Consider the following 15,952-nt stretch of genomic DNA (forward strand, 5'->3'; position numbering starts at 1 on the left):
CACGTGTTTGTTCTAATAGACTTAAGGCACTCATTTGTTTATGATATATGGAATTACTACGGAAAGCCAGCCTACTGAGCCTAGATTACTAAATTTATAGTTTGGTGTATAACCTTCTCAAGGGAATTTTAGAGAAATGTTCTTCAGCAAAATCTGTTACAGTATCATTAAACTGTTTTCAAAAGTTTTGACTGAAACATTGACTAAAATTAGACTAAATTGACAAATGAGATCCACTGGACTAAATCTTGACTAAAACAAAGAAAAAAATAGACTAAAATGTGTCTTTAAACCAATATTTGTAAGTAAGCGACTAAGACTAAAACTACATTTTAAATCATTGTCAAAATGAACACTGGTATCAATAAAACACACACTCTCACATTTATGAGTTTATAGCTACTGAAATCTACAGATATTTATTTTTAGCTTGACTTAGAATACAGTATGGCATCTCCAATTGAAAATCAGACAAAATAACCAGGCAAAATAAATTATAATTTCAAATCAATGGTTGTATATTGCACCGCAAGTGATGTGAATAGATAACATGTCCAGCAGCAAAGTGTCAACTGAAATGCCTAATTCTGTTTGTATGCACATGCCTATGCAGCTGCGAACATAGAATATATATTCTATAATAGAATACAGACATCCTCCGGAGCCATCACAAAGTCCTCAGCAACTGCGTACCCATACGACGAACCAACGCAATAACGAGGAACATCGACGTAGCCGGAGTGATGCTGACACCATGTTTCTCTACATACATAACCACAGCTGAAGTCAGATACATGCCCTGAAAGCAGCCATAACATGTATGAGTTTCTGCTGCCACTCCCAGTTACCTCCCCCAAACATTCACTTCCTGTCAATCACTTTGTTTTAAAAATCTAACTGCAAGTGGCATTGCCAAGGTACCTTGGCACTCACGCAGTGCGATGGCAGCATAGGCGTGGTTTGCTGATAATCGCTCAGTTGCGTGAACATCGGCAATGCATACAAACATAAGTTAGGCCCTAAGTCTATAACAATACACCTAATGGATGGTTATTCATATGATGGATTATGAAACATTTGTCAGTGATGATAATCACTGACATCTTTGCATACTAATTTAAATAAATCAGGCAGTAGTCTGAGATATGCCTATGATCTATTCTTGCTGAATCAGTCAGCAAATAATCCCTAATTTTATTACACAGTCAGCGATTTACCCTATATGGGCTTATATGTGTAATACGCAGTTCTGCTTTTTATCCCATCCAATTCCTTCAAGGCTTCGAATGGCATCTCACAGTACTTAACGGGCTTAAACCCAAACCCTGCTCTGTATCTCCAGGTCTGACTTTCCATCCAGAGTAAAAGCTTGTGTTTCGTCTTTCCAGACTCCCAGCAAATTAGATTCTTACACCCACACCATGGGGCTTTTACTTGTCAGGGTGTCCTATTAAGAAAATACATTTCAGAAAGCATAGAGCAATATCATTGAATCCCCCCCCCCAAAAAAAATATAACCATCATGTTTAAAGTTCTAATGCCACCGTGGATAAAAAAGCTTTGAATTACAAAGCCCTTTCCAGACCTCTTTAGTCTGTAGATTGTGTAATGAGGTATGGGCACAGGTCGTAACAGAAATGATGCACTGAGTCATCAGAAAAGAGTTGCATGCTTTTCCTTCATCATTTTTACCTCATATCTGTCCATTTTTAGAAGAGAACCTGTATAGATAATACTAGAGCCTCTTACCATATTTTGCTCAGCATAAGATGCAGCATCATGCACAGTCACAAACACTTGCTGATTACTCAGATGATCCATGATTCCAATGGACACCAAGGTTCTAAGCACTTTAGCTGAAAGGTAAATGAGAAGATAACAGGTAATACATTATGCAGACTGTTCAGCTCCCATTTCAACGATGCACACAAGGGACTGTCACCCGGGTAATCACAGGCCATGTACAAATACGTAGATGTAATAGAATTGGCCATTTAAGTAACCCTAAAGCTGCATACACACTATGAGATATTGTATACAATATTGCTGACATTGTATGCTTGCATACAATATCGCATAGTGTGTGCACACAATTTACCATATGATGCGCGCTACCGTGGACATCCAACATCTGACCTGCATGCAGTCTGGATAATGCACTATTGAGTGGTTTCTCACTAGTGTGTACATCCGACCATAACACCATAAGATTTTACTGTGTTGTCATCTGCCTTGCCCCTCGTCCTCACAAACAGCAGCATATCAGCACAAGTTGAACGCCTGATTAGGTGTGTTTACAATGTTTTTATAAAGTGTTTTCTGCTGACCACCAATGTATATGTGTCACTATATTTGTGCACGGACATGGTGCTGCCCGCGACTGCCCGGCCAGGCCTCTGCTGCTGATGTGAAACTACAAGTCCCAGCATGCCACGACAAAGTTTTGCTATAATGGACTGGTAAAAGTGTGGCATGGCATGCTGGGATGTGTAGTTACACAACAGCTGAAGAGCCACAAATTAAATCTATAAATAAATCAATAAAACAGTACTATATATGTGAAGTGTTGAACAAATTACAGAGCAAAACTGCACTGAGCAAAATGGTGGGCTTTATATAGCCTATAAAGACGTACACAGCCTTTAAAAAAAACTCCAGCTTCTTAAGATATTATTTTATCTTATCTTATTGTTTCATTGTATAGTGTGTATGCCCAATATCGTATATTGGGAAATTGTATACAATATTGCATGGGGCGCACATCTAACTAGTAGAGATGAACGGGGTCGGATCTCCGAGATCCGAATCCCCCCGAACGTCAGGATCCAAGCCCGGATCCGAGTCTGGCTCGGGCCTTCCCACTAGACTCGGATCCCAGAATGAGGCAAAACGTCATCATCCCACTGTTGGATTCTCCCAGATTTTGGATTCCATATAAGGAGCCGCGCATCGCCGCCATTTTCACTTCGGACTTGGGAGGGAGATAGACCTCTGTGTCTCTGTGGGTGGTGGTGTCGGGTGGGGTCAGTGTGTGCTCTTTAGGGGTGCTGTCCTGTGTGCTGTTAGGGGTGCTGTGCTGTCCTGTGCTGTTAGGGGTGCTGTCCTATCACTGTGTTTCCTGTGCTGTTAGGGGTGCTGTACATGGGTATTGCTGTCCTGTCACTGTGCTGTACAGGGGCACTGTCTTGTATGCTGTAAAAAATACAGGGGTGTTGTAAAAGTACACTGGCCCTGTCTTGCATGCTGTAAAATTACAAGGGTGTTGTTAAAATACAGGGGTGCTGGCTCTGTCCTGTATGCTGTAAAAATACAGGGATGCTGTGAAAATACAGCGGTGCTGGTTCTGTCCTGTATATTGTAAAAAATACAGGGGTGTTGTAAAGGTACACTGGCCCTGTCTTGCATGCTGTAAAATTACAGGGGTGCAGTGAAAATAAAGGTACACTGGATGCTGTGAAATTAAAGGTAAACTGGCCCTGTCCTGTATGCTATAAAAAATACAGAGGTGCTGTGAAAATAAAGGTACACTGGCCCTGTCCTGTATGCTGTAAAAAATACAGGGGTGCTGTGAAAATACAATGGTGCTGGTTCTGTCCTGTATGCTGTAAAAAAATACAGGGGTGTTGTAAAGGTACACTGGCCTTGCCTTGTATGCTGTAAAAATACAGGGGTGCTCTAAAAATAAAGGTACACTGTCCCTGTCCTGTATGCTGTAAAATTACAGAAGTGCTGTGAAAATAAAGGTACACTGGCCCTGTCTTGTATGCTACAATATTATAGGGAAAGAAAAGACAAAAAAAAAACTCTTTGGGAGCACTCTTAATAATAAATCAATTGCAACAGTTATGCGTTAAAATAAACGTGTACTGGTGAATGACTTAAAACGTAACTTTTATTGTTTTTTTGTTAAAATAATGACATAATGGTTTCAAGATAAAGATGGTGAAAATATGCTGTAAGAATACACGGGTGCTGAGAAAATAAAGGGGCACTGTTCTGTGTGCTGTAATAATAAAGGGGTGCTGTCCTGTGAAATGGAGAACAAAAATTTGGAGGAAAAAATAGTGAAAGATCAAGAACTACCTCCAGTTCCTAGTACTAGTGCTGAAGCTGCTGCTGCCACCAGTCATGACATTGACGATGCAAATCCATCAACGTCGTCTGCTAAGGCCGATGGCCAATGTAATAGAGGGCATGTAAAATCCAAGAAGCAAAAATTGAGAACAAAAAAAAAAAAAGAAATTATCTGATAATAAACGTAAAATTAACAATATGCAATTCACGACACGAAGTGGCAAAGAAAGGCAAAGGTCTTTGCCTATGTTCATGACTGGTGGTTCAGTTTCTCATGAGGATGGAAGCCCGCCGCCCTCATGAAAATTTTTAAAAATTAAGCTTGTTAAAGCACAGGAAAAAACAATTGTGCGTTCAGAGATATCACAAATCCCCAAGGAGAGTCCAAGTGTGTCCGCGGTTGCTATATCTAGGCCTAACCTTCCCAAGACTGAAAGAGGAGGCTCCTACTACCATTTGCATGCCCCCTGCAAGTGCTGGGAGGAGCACAGCCAGTCCAGTTGCTGATATTGAGATTAATGATGTCACTGTAGAAGTACACCAGGATGAGGAGGATATTGGTGTATCTGGCGCTGAGAAGTAAGTTGACGATGAGGATTCTGATGGTGATTTGGTTTGTTTGAATAAGGCACCAGTGGAGACAGTTGTTGGCCATGGGATGAAAAAGCCCATTATCATGCCTGGGCAAAATACCCAAAAAATCCACCTCTCTGGTGTGGAATTATTTCTCTTTGAGAATGAGGATGTAAACACTGAAGGGGGGGGGGGGGAATCATAGGATGAAAATGAGGACAACTTCTTGCCTCTGTAGTGCCACTTTGTGCAGGGAGAGATTAATTGCTTCTTTTTTGGTGGGAGCCCAAACAAACCAATCATTTTAGCCACAGTCATGTGGCAGATCCTGTCGCTAAAATTATTGATTTGTTAAAGTGTACATGTCCTGTTTATACAACATAAGGCTGGGTGGGAGGGCCCAAGAACAATTCCATCTTGCATGTCTTTTCTTTGTCTGCCACATCATTCCAGGGGTGCTGCCCCTCTGCCCTATCAGTCCAGGGGTGCTGCTCAACTGCCATTTAAGTCCAGGGGTGCTGCTGCCTGTCTGCTGTGCTGTGTAATTCTCCAGGTGTTCTGCCTATGCTGTATAAGTCATGGGGTGTTGCGTATCTGCTGTATAAATCCAGGGGTGCTGCCTATCTGCTGTATAAGTCCAGAGGCGCTGCCGTATAAATGCCCTGTCTGAACCCGCTCATTTCTAGTAGATATATCTTCTTGTGTGCACTGTGTACCCAGCTTTAGAGAGAGGTTCTACTCAATTATTGCATGTTAGGGACTCAAATGAATGGCTCCAATTAGTCAACCTTAATTTTGATTTATTATTAATGGTCCACATTTTGGGATTATTTATAAAATGCGCATTTGGTATACACGGTTCTTTTCCTTTATTTTCTGTTTTCTCCTTAATAATTGTACAATATAAGGGCTGCGTAGGGTTATCGCAAGACCTAGCGGTGTTAGAAAAACAGAGTTTCAGTGATTTTGTATTGCATCAGCTTTCCATTGCACTGCAGCACTGGATGGGCCAGGAGCTCCTGTGGGGCACAAGCAGTTACTGAATAAGGGCCCAGTTTGCCAGGCTGAGGCATGCTGTTGGCACAGAGGTTAGCATTGCTTCCTCCCACAGTCCTACTTGTAATTTGAAATTAGTTTTGACTAGAGTGGTAAGCTCCACTAGGGCAGGGGCTGAATAACAAAAAAAATCACTGCACAGTCCTGCTTAGTACTGTACCGAACCCACCCGAACTCATCTTGCCTGATCCAGGGCTGCTGTGGGGGCTCACGGGAGGCTGCTAAAACATCTAAGGGGCTGCTTTATTTAAAAATAAAATATGAATAAAACAAAAAAGGCACACAAGTATGCTCACATGCATGTAACTGGGACACACAGGTATGCTCACATGCGTGTAACTGGGAGTTGTGAAAAATGAAAATAAGGCATCTGCCACAAAATATGTAAATAAAAATGCAGTAAAAAAATGGAAAGAAGAACCAACGAGATTTTCACTAAATAAGTCTCCAGACTCCATGGAGGGGAAAATATCCAATCCTGATCCTGTGGTATACACCAGTTTATTTGCATCCCAGTATTAAATCCGAAATTACATTAATCCCTGAAAATGGAGAAGGAGGTACAAATTCGGAAGCTTTGGCCATAAGTTTTTCAGTTTGTCCAGTAATGTGGTAATTATACATTTGCTTGGTTAAAGTCCTTTCTGTTCCACATCAATATAGGAATGGAGGTGAAAACCTGTGTGTTGTTCCTGATTGCGTGTGCCTCTCTAATTTTTAACCAGCTTTTTGACACTGTCCTCTTCCTCTTGTCTCGTCTCATAATGCGAAAAGTCATCAAATATGGAGTGGTATGTTTGTAGCTAGCCATGATTCGGAGAACTTGGCGAGCTTTTTCCAGGGGGACCACCTGTTGCTGAAATGATGGGTTTATTAAACTGTGCATGTCCTGTTTAAACAACATAAGGGTGGGTGGGAGGACCCAAGGACAATTCCATCTTGCACCTTTTTTTTCTCTGCATTATGTGCTCTTTGGGGCCTAGTTTTTAAAACTGCCATCCTGTCTGCCACTGCAGTGCCACTCGTAGATGGGCCACGTGTTTGTGCCGCCCACTTGTGTCGCTTAGATAAGTCATCCAGCTACCTCGGTGCAACCTTTTGACAATATTCTGATCTGTGAGGTGTTCAGAATAGACTGGAAATAAGTGGAAATTTATGTTATTGAGGTTAATAATACTGTAGGATCAAAAATACCCCCACATTCTGTAATATTAGCTGTTTTTAAAAAAATATCCAGATCCAAAACCAAAAACCAAACGGAGATCAAGATCCAAAACCAAAACCAGAAAAGTGTCTGGTGCACATCTCTACTTACTAGTGTGTACACAGCCTAAGGTTGCTTAGAATGTCCGACACATCTCTGCTGCCGAGGCCAGTAAAACTAAGTCAAAAGATGCGGACACTGGCCTCACCGCTCCACAAAAAAGAGGTAACAAGCCTCCTTTTGTGAAATGACCCCGGCTCCTCCCCTAAACATAGTCCTGGTGCATGGCCAGTCCCATAACCTCAGAGAATTAATTGTAGTAAGAAAAAGGTTTTTTGAAATCGCACAGGACCTGTGTTTGAGTCACACAGCAATTTGGTTAGAAAATCGAAACCAACATAAAGGCAATAAGAGGTCAAATTCTCCTAGCACTTGATTGGCGGTGCTCCCAGAAAAAATAGTTCAATAAACTGTATAAATAGAAAATCTTTACACAAAAGATAAAGACAAAAAGAGACTTTACGTCTATCCTGGGGCACGCTTTACAAATTTTTTTTTATAAAATGTAACTTTTAATATTCACAATTAAAATAGATCAAATCACAAAGCGACATGGCAACATATAAAGACTTATAATCATAAACTTATTGATACAGTAATCCAAGCAAAATATATAAGGTATTGGAATACCCAAAAAACTCTCAGAGGTATATTACCTTGTTACAATACTTTGAGAGAGTGGGCTTCTCTGTACTCTCACTTTGACCACCAAACAGGGTAAGTATCTAAAGTGCCTTTCCATTTGTATTATAGTTACCAAATAGAATCTCTGTGTAGAGTTCATACAAACTCACCATTGGCCCACCATCAGTCACAAGGAAAGAGATCCTCGCCAACAAAATAGGCAATATGGATCTGAGCATCAAAAATTATTCATTATGGAATTTTGAAAAGCTCTCTCCATAAGAAAACTCTGTTGTGGAGCTTGTATACACTCTCCACCAATACAACAGTGATCACAAAAAAAAGAAGAAATTTCTTAATCAAATAAGATAGCATCGAGTACATTACAGAAATCACAAAATATCACTAGATCATAATGGTCTGGATATTAAAAATAGAGATGTGAAAAAATCCTCTATGTGAGCTGTACCTTTGAATTGCTTAACGTCAGTGTGACCCTGTCAAAACATACTAGTTTACCAAACAGATTCAATATCAATTATAGAACCAATGCAGTACCATATATTGCTTTAATATCTCAAATGGTAAGTATCAATAGTGCCTTTCAATAGGTAAGATGGTTTCCATGTAAAATCTCTGTGTGGAGTTTGTACAAACACTCCATCAGCCCACCATCAGTCATAGGGGTTTTTCCCCAAACAAATAGGCATCAATGATCTGACCATCAAAATTAATTCATTATAGCATTTTTAAAAACTCTGTCTATATGAAATTTCTGTGTGGAGTTTGTATGCACCCTGCACCAATCCAAATAATCACAGAGAAAGCAATTCCTGATTTAGTTTTGTCTTTACCTTCTATGTAAAGATTTCCCATTTATGAAGTCCCATAACCATCAGTCAGTTGCAACCAACTGGGGACTGTGTGCAGGGATGAATCAGCCCCAGAAAGTACTAAGGGGGCAGCTCCGTGCGTATGATTTAAAAGGACATCCTGATAAACTAATCAGACTTACAACAGGACATGCTCCACCCGCCTCTGCCAATCTTTGTCAGGCCGTACCTCCGGGTGGGCCTACCCCGGATTGATTCTGTCAAAAGGCTGGCGCTGAGGAGTATTAATCCGCCTCCTTCTCGGCCCCGTCCTGCCTCTTATGCTGCCCTGCTCAGTGCTATAAATGCTGGGATGACAAGCCAAGCTCTACTCACTGTATATAAGCCATTAAATATATAAGGTTAGCAGGGATAGGCTAACTCTATTCCAAAGGGCCCTAGGTCTCCTTGCTTAGCTTCTGACTCTCCTTAGGACTCCTCCTGTGATGTAAAATGGTAAAGATTTTTGCACAACACTTAAGGTCACTGGGAGAGCTGTCGGTACCCTTTATACAGCAGATAAGCAGTTGCTGACTATCAAGCTTTCCTCTAATGCACAGGTTCTCAAACTCGGTCCTCAGGACCCCACACAGTGCATGTTTTGCAGGTCTCCTCACAGAATCGCAAGTGAAATAATTAGCTCCACCTATGGACCTTTTCAAATGTGTCGGTGAGTAATTAATACACCTGTGCACTTGCTGGATTACCTGCATAACATGCACTGTGTGGGGTCCTGAGGACCGAGTTTGAGAACCACTGCTCTAATGCATATAAGATTCAAAATATCTATCTCTCCTTTCCTCCTATTGCTCTTTGAGAGATTCGGCAATGTTTAGTTCAAATGACAGGTTAACCTCTGATAATTAAGACACTATCCTCTCCTGACTGGAAATAGGTTGGTTAAGTACTTATATCTGAAATATATATATATATATATATATAAAAGGCAAATACCACTGACTCATCACAAAATCTCCTGAACCATAAGGCTGCACTTCCTTGCCAGTGGCAATTTTAGAGCAGTCTATTATTCAAATAGGGGAGCCACACTCAGCTATGTTTGACAGTGTTTAGGGGTGGCAGTTTATTTGGCTACCCTACTTGAATAATGGAGTGCTCTGCAACTGCCAATGCAAGGAAGTCCAGGAACAGAACCTTGTGTCCTCCCCCCTCTGCGACTTGGTATCGCCGGCACCATGCATTCTTTATAGCCCCGGCTGGGTGGGCTGTCTTAACTATCCTCTGTGAGGGGGGAATTATCTCACCCCTTTTAACCCCTTCATGGGTGGAATTTTAAAAAAAATCCCTGCGTGCCTACATCACAAAAACAAGCTACTGTCCAACTTTCAGTTCCTAGTCCTTATGGTTCAGGAGATTTTGTGATGAGTCAGTAAGGCTAAATCTAGCCATTATTTGCACATGAGTTCAGGTGCTTTTAATTATTTATTTCAGTAGTGGATTGGTTATTCATTGAAACAGCAGCTCAGAAGCAATCAAAGCCACAGTTAGAGGACAAAGGGGAGTATTGAGAGATGAATGCAGATGGATGCGTTCGCAGGCAGATCTACATTCCTCTCTGCACATGCTGAGGGCCGTCAAGCACAGGGCAAGGCTGCCCAGCATGTGTAAGGCCGCCTCCCGATGCAATTAGATTGCGGACGTATCGGACTATGGTTGACTCCTGGCAGCGCGTCAGGCGATTGGTGGACATTTTTTTTTTCAGAGTTGCAGCGTGTGATGTCAAGCAGCTGCTCCGAAAAACACTCCCAACATGCCCCCATTTGCTATGCCACGCAATGCCGCAACGACGCCCCTCAGACGGCCGCCGCTGTCAATCATACTGCGGCCCACATCCTTCCTGGATACTTCCGCAATGTGTAAGGTTGCGCACGTGCCCTGCGGTCAGACCAGATGGACATAGCCGCTGTGAGCGACCACGCGGCTGCGTCTATCTCTGAATTAGGCCCAAAGGCAAGATATTCAAGTAGCATAATGCAAGACTAGCCAGAAAGTAAGCAAATACTCTACATACAGTAAGACATAATGAAGTAAGGTTTATACAGTATGTGTTATACAGAAAAGTACATACAATAAGGCCTGATACTAGAACCCACATGTGAATGCAGTGGGAGCAGATACCTCTAAAAATTAAATAACTATCAGTTACTTCAGTATAATCTAATTTCATTCATTATATTTGGAATACAAAAGAGTGTAAACGTTTAACTAATCACCTGGGCATGACTTACCCTTTACATTTCATAGTAAACTCAGACCAAAATATTACTAATTTAAAATTCCATGATAAATAGATTCAAATTAAATTCAAATTACATAAATAAATACATAACTTTGTTGTTGTTTTCTCTACCCACTCCATAGTTCTGTATTATCTATACAATAATAAACACGCACCATTACATCCAGCAAGAAGTAGAAGCATCCCAGCTTTCTGACATTTTACACACATCTGAAAAACACAAACATCATGTGATGATATATACTGTACTATAATACATAATATTCTGATGATGGCTACACAGTCATACAAGTTAGTAAGAAGTACACTACTATTGCTTATTATTGACTACACAGGCAGTCACTTTCACAGTCCTTTGCAATTGTGGTAGTGCACACTTTCAGAGATACAGTATGGGGATAATGTGGTCAGTACTGCCAAAATTGATTTATGAAATCACCATGTGTACAGGGTTAAATGCTAATTCCATATTTAAATATAGATCAAAACATACACTTCCCTCCCCACTTATCTGAATAGCAAGTGTCCAACCCTGTGTCCCTGATGTGGGACTACTTGTGAAATTGGGCTTTAACAGAGGAGAACCAGACTTTTTTTTAAAGCAGGCTGAAGTGGAGCATTATGTCAGGCCAACGTATAACTAACTTACAGTAGTCCACCAACAAAAGCACATTTCAAACTTGCAGTTCCAACAAGTTAAGTTAAGTTACAATGGAAAAGTAACTACATTGGTGGGCTGAAGAGGCAGAATTAGTGGTAGAGGGTGGGAATCGCCTGCTCTGTAAATCTGTTCTGTAAGTCTGCGTGTATATCCTCCACCATGTGCATTAAAAGGGGATTTAAGGCAAAACAGCCTTGTAGAAAAGGGAAAGTTGAAATCATGAAAGCCACTTTTTACAGCAAGGAAATAGCATGCAATGTATTTTCAAAACACGTTTTTAATAACCAATTGCAGGTACTTGCACATATAATAAAAACTTTCAAGTGAACAGATGTTTGCAAAATACCGGTGCCAGAAACGTCCACAAAACAGCATGCTACCAAAGTGGTGTGGCCCGCCCACAAGTGAGGCATAACTAGACTGCAGGTGGGGCATGATTAGCCTGCACAGTCAGGGCCATCTTAACAGCATTTTAGGCCCTGGGCAAAGCAAAGCACTGGGCTCCTGCACACCCATTAACGGGAGTAAATACAAAAAACAACTTACCCTTTCCTGTGGTCTTGCGCCATCTTTTTAACATGGTTCCATACAGTGAATGGCTCTCAGCATTCTAATTAGTAGATAGCTTCAGCCATCCACCAATCAGCATGCCGACAGCCATAGACTGTCTGGCTGCAGGCTGGGAGGCAGGTAGAGAATGCTATCTGGCCACTGTTATTGTGTGTAATTCACAATCAAAGCAGCCGGGCATCATTCTCTACCTGCCTCCCAAGAAGCTCCGGAAGCACCAGCACGCGAGGCAGAAGCTCCGACTGAAGGCCCCTAGAATCGTGGGATTCTTGGCAACGGTCCAGCGTGCCCATGTGTTAAGATGGCCCTGTGCAGTCCATGATTAACATTCAACTAGCTCGCCCTCCAAACACCACACCCATTATTATACCAATGTGCGGCCCACCTGGCATTATCTAGGGTGGCACTGATAAACACTAAATTAAAATCAGTAGGAAAAATGTGTAGCAGTGAATCAAGGCATCAAAGCACACTAACAGTCCAGGTTTTACTGATATCTATGCTTGAGCACAGATGGTTAAATACAAATAAGTGTGGTACTAATTAAGTTACCTATGCTCAAGTATGGTTATCCTTTAACCTGGACTGTTAGTTTGTGTTGAGTACCGTGGTTGGGAACCCATTCTCCAGATAATCTTTGCTTGGTTTATAATATTCTGTGCATACGCCTTTAACAGTGATGCGAAGCACGCAACCGGAGTAATAGGGAATAAAGTCTATATACTGTATGTGTATATATAAATAATATAGAAACATTTTTATTTTAATTACTGGGGGCAAGCACTTGCAGGCATCAGCGGGAGGAGACGGGGACAAGGAGGGAATGCAGTAGCAGTGAGTGGAGTTGCGAAGTGGAACGGAGGTGGAACTCCAAGGCGCAGAACAAGAGAACAAATAAGTGAGGAAGTGAATAGATCCCACAGCTACACAAGCTGCCGTGTAAATGGCAGCTTGTGAAGACATTTGGGGAACTGTACGCCAGCTCAGTATGATGTACAGTTTCTTTGTCTCGTTTGTCTATGATGTACAGTTTCTTTGTCCAAAAAATAAGCCGAACTTGATGAATCACATAATTTCTACATGGAAATATGCCTCTTGATGTTCAATCTGTACCTTGCATGATTTGTAACTCTTCTTAGAGCAGCAGAAAGTTGTAGAGCCGTACAAATAAAGAATAATGTTATTGTTGATAATAATAATGATGATGATGCAAATCAATTTCCACTTACCTGTATAAACAGACGAGCACCAGTAATGTCAATAAATATCACTCCACTGCAGTCAATAATAAGTGACTTGATTTCAGTGTCTGCCACGACATGTACGTTTATGCATTAGTAATTATTGATCCATTAACAAGTGGCTGTAACAACACTATTCTAAATACATTCAGTTAAAGTGAATTATTAATTTAGAAACATGACCGATACTCCCAAGGTTCAGTTTGTATAAATAGTTTAGGTTTTTTTAATTAAATAAGCCAAATTTATTTATTGCCGCTTTAAACAGAAAAAAGATATTTATCTCTTCCATTTGTAAATGTATTCAGGATTGTCAACGCAAAGTAGAGATAATCCTTTTGAATACAACATCATAAATTTATTAAGATGCTGTAAATATAAAAAGTTGGACAGTTGCAATGAGACGGTGCACTGTAACAGACTGCAAAAAAAAAAAAAAAAAAGATTCCTCTTTTTGGGCATACGGAGGAATTCAGTATCCGACACGGACAAGTGTTCCTTTACCCGAAAGGCACATCACGCTCACTTCTGGTGCATAGGAAAGCTTGTCATATCGGCACTGCCCGTAAATGGTGGATAACTGCACAGCCAGGCGTCGAGGACCTGCCCGGCAGCCCTCCCCTGCCTCATTGTATCCACTATTCTTGCCTTAGCAAAGCCATGCATGATATGTGGTAAAGTGATGGCTTCTGCATACATGCATTAGAGCTTATTGGGGCAGGATTATGACACATCTCAATCTTTCTAGTAGTTTGGAATTTGAATGGAATTAGCACTTTTTGAGGCCCTAAGTCTTACAAGTATACTGTATCCACGAAAATCTCAATTGTAAGTATGACACTATTGGGTAAATGTAATAGAGTCCGAGTTGCCAGAGGTTCTGGATTTCACCCGGGAATGGCTGTACAGTATTTTTAAAGCGGCAATCATTTACAGGCAAAACCAGGTTGGTTTTGCCTTGTAAATAATTCCCTTACCTCTGGAAACTCGGACTCTATTACATTTACTCCTCTGACTGAGCACAAGGTTCTAGCAATGGAAGATAACATAAGGATTCCCTCACAGTGCAGCTACAGCATACTCTATCAAACAAACTGGTAAACAAAGTTTTCTGTACCTTCTTTTGTTGTTATGTTGCACTCGTCTGCATGATAAACTGGATTTGCTATTCCTGTGTCCTGCAAAATAAAATGATGAAGACATTGGGTTTTATTTATGAAGCAACCCGGTGCCAAATATTTAAAAGGGCAATGCTTTTATTAGCAAGATAAGGCTAGTAAAACCATTTCACTTTTAAATATCAAGCAAAAACACAATCATAAGTGCAGCGTTTTACAACCCAATGCTTTATAAATAATCCCCACTGTATCAAATGAAATCATCTTGAAACTAGTGATGAGCGGGTTCGGTTTCTCGGAAACCGAACCCCCCTGAACTTCACCCATTTTACACGGGTCCGAGGCAGGTTCGAACCTTCCCGCCTTGCTCGGCTAACCCGAGATCGCCCGAACGTCATCATCCCGCTGTCGGATTCTCGCGAGATTCGGATTCTATATAAGCAGCCGCGCATCGCCGCCATTTTCACTTCTGCATTGGAGATGATAGGGAGAGGACGTGGCTGGCGTCCTCTCCGTTTATTGTTGAACTTGATTGCTTTATTGCTTAATTGTGGGGAGGACTGGGGAGCAGCTGTTAGGAGGAGTACAGTGCAGAGTTTTGCTGATAAGTGACCACCAGTTTTATCCGTTCTCTGCCTGAAAAAAACGCTCCATATCTGTGCTCAGTGTGCTGCAAAATATATCTGTGCTCACACTGCTTAATTGTGGGGACTGGGGAGCAGCTGTATTATATAGCAGGAGTACAGTGCAGAGTTTTGCTGACAGTGACCACCAGTATACGTTGTCTGCCTGAAAAACACTCCATATCTGTGCTCAGTGTTCTGCTTTATTGTGCGGACTGGGGACCACCAGTATAATTAATATTATATAGGAGGAGTACAGTGCAGAGTGCACTGCTGTACCTACCTCTGTGTCGTCATCCATTAAGTATACTATCCATCTACATTCTATACCTGTGGTGCATTTTAGTTTTGCAGTTTGCTGACACAATGACCACCAGTATACTATATATAGCAGTACGGTAGGCCACTGCTGTACCCACCTCTGTGTCGTCATTCATTAAGTATACTATCCATCTACATTCTATAGCTGTGGTGCATTTTAGTTTTGCAGTTTGCTGACACAGTGACCACCAGTATACTATATATAGCAGTACGGTAGGCCACTGCTGTACCTACCTCTGTGTCGTCATTCATTAAGTATACTATCCATCTACATTCTATACCTGTGGTGCATTTTAGTTTTGCAGTTTGCTGACACAGTGACCCCTAGTATACTATATATAGCAGTACGGTAGGCCACTGCTGTACCTACCTCTGTGTCGTCATTCATTAAGTATACTATCCATCTACATTCTATACCTGTGGTGCATTTTAGTTTTGCAGTTTGCTGACACAGTGACCACCAGTATACTATATATAGCAGTACGGTAGGCCACTGCTGTACCTACCTCTGTGTCGTCATTCATTAAGTATACTATCCATCTACATTCTATACCTGTGGTGCATTTTAGTTTTGCAGTTTGCTGACACAGTGACCCCCAGTATACTATATATAGCAGTACGGTAGGCCACTGCTGTACCTACCTCTGTGTCGTCATTCATTAAGTATACTATCAATCTACATTCTATTCATGTGG

General features: G+C 41.3%; 1 protein-coding gene across 1 annotated transcript in view; it reads right to left on the reverse strand.

Annotated features, from left to right (window-relative positions):
* Positions 1–392: 392 nt before the first annotated feature.
* The window catches only part of LOC135010036 (solute carrier family 26 member 10-like), a 110,513-nt gene continuing 94,953 nt past the window's right edge, over positions 393–15,952 (reverse strand). Inside the window, exons 14-18 of the mRNA XM_063952320.1 lie at positions 14,313–14,373; positions 13,184–13,263; positions 10,879–10,933; positions 1,750–1,856; positions 393–1,447 (exon numbers count right to left, since the gene is read on the reverse strand). Of these exons, the coding sequence (XP_063808390.1) occupies positions 1,409–1,447; positions 1,750–1,856; positions 10,879–10,933; positions 13,184–13,263; positions 14,313–14,373 (342 nt within the window). The 3' untranslated portion in view covers positions 393–1,408. The remainder of the gene's footprint in view (positions 1,448–1,749; positions 1,857–10,878; positions 10,934–13,183; positions 13,264–14,312; positions 14,374–15,952) is intronic.

Source organism: Pseudophryne corroboree, chromosome 2 (assembly GCF_028390025.1).
Source record: "Pseudophryne corroboree isolate aPseCor3 chromosome 2, aPseCor3.hap2, whole genome shotgun sequence".
Taxonomy (NCBI): Eukaryota; Metazoa; Chordata; class Amphibia; order Anura; family Myobatrachidae; genus Pseudophryne; species Pseudophryne corroboree.